The 7,151-nt window shown below is 28.7% G+C and overlaps 1 protein-coding gene across 1 annotated transcript; it reads right to left on the minus strand.

Annotated features, from left to right (window-relative positions):
- Positions 1 to 2,966: 2,966 nt before the first annotated feature.
- On the minus strand, positions 2,967 to 6,234 carry LOC129903341 (WAT1-related protein At1g43650). The gene is made up of 7 exons (XM_055978873.1): positions 5,985 to 6,234; positions 5,835 to 5,897; positions 5,410 to 5,526; positions 5,035 to 5,269; positions 3,829 to 3,987; positions 3,589 to 3,740; positions 2,967 to 3,115 (listed from the first exon to the last, which is right to left on the minus strand). Exons 1-7 carry the CDS (start codon positions 6,161 to 6,163, stop codon positions 3,001 to 3,003), a joined length of 1,020 nt encoding a protein of 339 aa, XP_055834848.1. The 5' UTR covers positions 6,164 to 6,234; the 3' UTR covers positions 2,967 to 3,000.
- Between the last annotated feature and the right edge of the window lie 917 nt (positions 6,235 to 7,151).

Here is a 7,151-nt window from a genome sequence, read left to right on the forward strand (position 1 = left end):
TTGCTAAATTCTTGGAAGGCTAATGCCTAAAAGTGTGTATTTATTTATTTTATTTTATTTAAAAAAATTAAGGTATTTGACGAAAGTTTTGAGAGAAAATAATTTCTTCCCGAAAAGTAGAAAACGTTGTTTTTCATAAGTTAAAAAAATTATTCTCCATAAGTACTTTTTTAGAAGTACATTGCGGCTCAAAGTGTTTTTTTAAAAAAAAATTGATTGATCTCGTGTGTTGCATATAACAATCTCCATTTCACATTAATTTATTATTGTTATTATTCTCATATTAGTATTCCTTTTTTTTTTAAAACTATTTGGCAGACCTTATTTTAGTTGGGGGTATATGAGAAATAACCTTTCTATTTCTATGAGTTACGGATAAGGTTTGCGTATATTCTATCCTTTCTAAACTTCACTTGTAGAATTACGTATAGGGAAGAACTAAAAATATTAAAGAAAGTGGTTCACATATTACTTATTTACTTTTGTATATATAAAAAAAAAAGGGCAGCCCGGTGCACTTAAGCTCCCGCTATGCGCAGGGTCCGGGGAAGGGCCCGACCACAAGGGTCTGTTGTACGCAGCCTTACCTTGCATTTCTGCCAGAGACTGTTTCCAAGGCTTAAACCCGTGACCTCCTGGTCACATGGCAGCAACTTTACCAGCAACTTTTGTATATGAAATTCAAAATTCTTTTTATCATTTGATAGATATAACATTTATTTTAACCTCAATTGTTATTTTTTAATATTATCTTTTATTGTATATAATTTTATTGTCTGACGTGAGACACACGTGCAAGACACGTACACCAAACTAGTTTTTTTAAATGAAAGAGATAGTTTAGTACACACACCATGATGAGAGTGGAATAAAAGAAAGAGGTGTGTTTCTCAAATTAATAAGTGATAGTTTAGGTATGAGACTCACACTTCCAATAGTTTAGATATGAAACTCAAAAAAGAGAGATAGTTCAGATGTGTTTTTGACACTTATTTCAAATATAAACTATATATATTAGTCGTCATTAAACTTTATGAAAATTTATGTAGGAAACTTGAAACTTTTAATCTTTAATTTAAATATTCAAAAATCGTTTTTTCTGTGTCTTAATTAATTACCTACAACACTGACTAATTGAGGTTAGAAAGGATGAGTGGATAAAACAAACAAAAAAAAGAAATAGAAGTTCATGTGAAGACGAGAACAGGAGCGAAGAAGGACATAAAAAAAAGTTAACAATTATCGAGGTGAATTTGAATTTAAAATTTGAGGCTATTTGAATAAGATTTGAAATAGTTTTGGATTGAATTTCAATCCTAATTTTTTAAAATTCAAAGTTACAATTAAATTATATCAAATTTGTGTTATAATTGTACTATTTGTATGAAAATTATTTTTAAGTTTGCATGCCTGTTATATTTGTATTAAATTTTAAATGAAAGTAGTATACAATCTTCTCGTATTTGTATTAAATTTTCAAAAACCAACATGATACTTTATACAAAATTTATACTGTTACGTGTATATTTCATAGGAATGCTATACAGTTTTATACACAGAAATTATGAGCAAAAAAATTTTAGTGTTGAGGGAGATACACACATTTCGTACATATTTAAAATAGTATTTATACACAAAAAAAGTCAGGTAAATTCTATGAGTAAACGAGATATACATATTTCATATCAATTTCATATAATTTTCATACATGAAATTTTAAACAAATTTTGCAAGCCCTGACTAATATTTTGTATATCTTTTGTAAAAGAACTCTTGTTACGTTTTGTAAATTGAAAACTCTTGCTATGTTTCATATATATGAATCTAATTTTGTACATATAAGGCAATTGGGCTGTTCGTTAGAACACAATGAAAATGTTTTTCGGCCCAAAAAGAAATAAATTTGGTTTCAAAATTCCGAGTTCCAATTTCTTTTCTTTCTTAAATTTTCATTTTATTTACACTTTCGTCTGATTTATTTCCTTCTTATGATTCTTTTTCTTTAGTTTATTCCAAAGTGTATTATGCGTGCATATTCTTAGGGGAAATTTTCAAAAATATACCCCTCAACATAAAATATTATGCTATATAAACCAACATAGAATATTATATGAGTACAATATTATATTTGGGGAAAATATTATATATAATGTGTCAATCTTGTATAAAAGTGTATAATAGTATATACACTACTACAAATAAAGATTTTTTTCCAATATGAATCAGTGAGAATTTTGTGCTATAAACATGATTTCGCCACTCATTTTTCATCGAAACAGCTCACTAGAAAAATGCATGATAGGAAACAAATTCTCATTGAAGCAGTGGGGAGCTTCTAATTTTTAATATGAAATATTTACTATATTTTTCTTTTCAGTCCGATTCAATCAAAATAAGTGAAAATAACCATTGAACATTGTTCAGTGAAAAATTCAATGAGAAGATAGTGATTTTTTTAGCAATGATAAAAAAAAATGCTTATACACAAATATAGACTAAATCGGATATAATGTTATATAATATTTTTTATTAGACTACGTGACACAAATATTTTCCCCCAATATACCGAGAGCGTAATTTTCCCTATATTTCTTTTAGTGAAGTATTGAATAAAAAAGATTATCTCGTTTTAATCTATCATTCACCACTAATAAAACTTCTAACAATGTATTGACTATGAGCAATAGATAATTTTTAAAATTTTAAACCAAACCAAATAAAACTTACTCAACAGAACTCAAACGAACCACTAACATTAAACCAAGCCAAAACTTAATTAAATTGATTTCTTATCCCTAAAAATATGACACATAATATTTTCTAGTGCTTGTAATTAGTTATCTTAGTGCAAAACCAAAACGAGAATCAACAATTACCACTCATTTAACAGAAAAAGAACACAAAAGGGAATTTTAATTTCTACAGTTGTTGTTGTTATTATTATTATTATTATTATTATTATTATTATCTTAATAATGCATATCCATTCATTTCGCTTTGCTATATGTTGGTAATTTCTCCTTTGTATTGACTTGTCTTTTTGCATTCTGCTTCCTTTTGTTTACCCCACAAAACACCATATAGTCCCATCACTAACAATATTGCTCCACAAACACTGTCAAAATACCAAACCATTAGCTAATCCACTTGATAAATAAATTAAAGTAGTGCTATTTATAGTATAGGGGGTAAAATATTTACTTAATTGATTTTTAGACTAGTTGTTTCTTTCCCAAAATGTGAATTCTCTTATAATGGCTTAAATAGAGGAATTCAATTTTTCTATAACTCAATAATGACATTTGTCTAAAGAAAGCAGGAGAAAAAGTTTCTGGCTTTTTAAAAAAAAAATTATGTTATCAATTTAACGACAAAGTTAGTAGCTGATTCCAGTTTTTTCATTGTAATAAAAGTTTCTCAAACAATTGAGTAAGTTTAGATTAAAAAATTATTTCAACACTACTTAAAAACAAAAGCCAAAATTAATGTACTATAGAATTAAGTGATTTTATTTCTTAACGTTAAAAGACAAAATATTTCTATTATATTTTAAGTAGAATGGAAAGGAAAAAGTAGAAGTATATGAACCTTCCCAAATGAGGAGTCTCCTTCCAAAATATAGATGAAAAGAAGGCAGTAACTATTAGAGATATTGGAGTAAACATAGCAGTAAAAACTGGTCCTTTTATCTCAATTACCCATGCTCTTAGCCAATATGACACGCCAGTGACCAACACACCCTGTCAATTTTCAACAAAATTTACAACTCATATAAATAAAGAAAAATTTTAAAAAACAATTTAAAAAAATTAAATTAAATGTTCTTACACAATAAGCCACAGAGAGAAGATTTAAATTGAAACCTAATTTCCATGCAGCAATGTCCCTCTTTACTGAAATAGCCCAAATTGCTGATTGAATGCAACTAAAGAGGCATTGAAGAGTTGTGAGCCTTAATTTTGCTGGATATTGTTTCATAAGTGGACCCTGTTACAAAATAAATTGAACAATATTTTAATTTAAAATATAATGAGCCTTTAATTTTAGCATAAGGTGCCACAATATATGGTACATACTAGCTTGCTTTAAGTTCTATGCATTGATAATGGGCTTATGGCATAATCATATTCAATTTCTTAAACTTGTTAGGATATTTCTATTCCATTTAGACATTCGAATTAAGTTTGATTTCAAGCTGCTATTAAAGTGTTCCAATTAGACACTTTCGGTTCAAATTTTAATTTTTTTAATTGTGTATTCTCGTTTGTCTGTTAGATAGTTAAGTTAACTACATAAATATGTTGTGTCCTTTAATTATATTTAAAACCACAATTTTCAAAAGGCATAGTAAATAAACATGCCCTTTAAGTTTGACTCAACTGATATCTGTGCCCTCCAACTTTGGATGTGTACAAAAAAATATTTAAACTTGTATAAAGCTGAACAAGTAGACACACACATATTATGTGATAATTCTTGTGAGACACCAAGCATAAGACACCACAGGATGTGTGTGTCTACTTATTTAATTTTATACAAGTTTAAGTGTTTACTTATGTACATCTAGAGTTGAAAAACATAACTGCCAATTAAAGCCAAGTTAAAGAAAACATTTATGTGTTATACCTTTTCAAAATATTTCCTTTCATTCTTAACTTACCATTACAAGTAAAACAGAAGGGAGTACCTAATTATGTTATTAACATATATTGTTTCCTTCGTCTCAATTTATATATCAATATTTGATCGGACATAATTTTTTTTTTTCTAAAAGACCTTTATAAAATTTATAGTCCAAAACAACATATTTATGTAAATATAAATCATCTTATTAATTAAGGATAAATAAGAAATTTAAAATTAAATTATTTCTAGATAAGGAAGAATATTACATACTTTTCAGGACAGAACAGTTCAAAACAAAAGTATAAGACGCATGAAAAAAACTGAGGTTGTATAACTTAAATACTTTACATAAATTAATTCTTATTTAGGAACTTTTCTCTTGGGGGGTAGATAAGTGTAGGAATAAACCTGGAGAATAAGCCACAATGACCACATTGTGTTGGCTAAGAGCATGATGAGAGAACCTTTAATCCATTCCCCTTTGGAGGTACCAATTGAAGTTTGATAATCAACTTTTTTGTGGCTTTCTGGATATATAGGAGGTCCATTTACAAAAGCATATACTAAAGCCCCAGCAACACATATAAATGTACCCATAATCTTAGCTATTCCATGGCTTTGCTTGTAACAAATGCTCTCCATCCTTAAATATCATTGAAAAAAAAGTACACAATTAATATTTCACAACAACAACACAACCTCTCGATTAAAGTCGGTTATATAAATTCTCACTGGTCAGGTCGCTCGATTATTTAATAAATTTTGTAAAAAGTATGTACGTACCTGAAGCATAAAGCCAAAATGAAGGTAATAACAGGAATTGTGTTAGTGCTTGCAGATGCAGATGTAGCCGATATGTAACTTATTGAAACATAGCATAGATCCAAGCTCAAGGTAATCCTGAAAATTAATTTCACATATTTAACATGATAATTTGGTCAATAAAAAGACTCATTCCGACAACCATAGTATGAAGTTTTAATACTACTAGTGCAAATATTATAACTTCTATAGAACACTTAAAAGGAGAATATACTTATATCTGGTCATGAAAGTTCAGCTGAATCCATTACTTTCAACATGAACTTTATTTGTATACATATAAAAAGAATATTTGAAATATATACATATAAGATTACGTTCATTCTGAACCAAATACCGCATGCATGCATATATAAACAACATGAAGAAAAGGGATCGATCCATACCCAAATAAGGATATAAAGAATATCTTCACTAGTAAGGTGAATGAAAGAGAAGTTGTCTTGCTACTGCAAATCAAAGAACATATAACAATCATATTAGCCTAAGATTCAAGTGTATATATATACATATATAGAAGATGAAAATTTGAAGACCTTTCGAGGAAAATCGTGAAGGGAGCCAAAGATAGGGTTGCAAATGCTTGTCGATAAACAACAAACACGTAAGGGTTCATGCCATTGGAAATAGATGCTTTAGACAACAAAGCCATTCCTGCATATAATATTTGTATAAAAAGCATTGCCAAGTATGGTTGATATTTCTTCAAAACCATAGTTTTTTTTTTTTTTTGCCTAATATAATTTCCAGGTTGTTGATGATATTTGTATCTTGTCAATATTATATTTATGTTCCTAAACCTCCTTTTATTTTAATTGTACAAAGGAAGTGTGTGGTTCACATACATATTCGCTTTCAAGATTTGACATTTCCCAATAAACATGATGACTAAAGTTTTCTTTAACTTTGTTGTGGATATATATAGTACGGCAGAGAACCTTTAATATCTATCTTTATAGAAGAATGCTAGACATAAAATTGTTCAACCTCTTACAAAAGTTGAAATTGTTTGGGTAAATAATGTAATCATATTGCAAGATACACTAATTTGTCAATTTTTATCATTTTGGCATTACATGAAAAACCCCCTTTGAATTAAGTTCAAAAATATGGTATGCATGTGTTGGAGTACCACATACTCTTTATATGATCTTGAGCAATTTTTTTCTTATGAGCTAATTTTTAAAGTTAAGTCAGTCTCAAGTGTCATATTTTACGCTTCGAAAGGTGCAATATAATATCACTTCTGAAGACTATTTCACACTCAAAAGAAACATACCTTTTTTTTAAAATGGTAAAATCTCTCAAAATCAATAATTGTAATTAATATCTCACACGTATGCTTCCTTTGTGACTCGAGGTCCACCAAAGAAAATACTAGTCTATCACATTTAAGAGTGTGACCTAGTGGTCAATGAAGTGAATCAGACATCAAAAGGCCTCAGGTTAGTCGAGGTGCGCATAAAATAATCTAGACACCACAGTTATAAAAAAAATACTCAGTTATGTTTGATTCCACCCCATGACACCTATATCTTTCAACAAAATTTCTACCATTCATTTTAGTACTTGAATTCTCTGTAATTTGCAAATTAACCAAATCTATATCAGTAATTTGCACGATGGATGTCTCCCTGTTAACTTTTATGTCTTACCTTGGAGGTCCAAGCTTCAACAATGGCGGAAACATTTTGTAGAGAAGA

This window comes from Solanum dulcamara, chromosome 9, assembly GCF_947179165.1.
Source record: "Solanum dulcamara chromosome 9, daSolDulc1.2, whole genome shotgun sequence".
Lineage (NCBI taxonomy): Eukaryota > Viridiplantae > Streptophyta > Magnoliopsida > Solanales > Solanaceae > Solanum > Solanum dulcamara.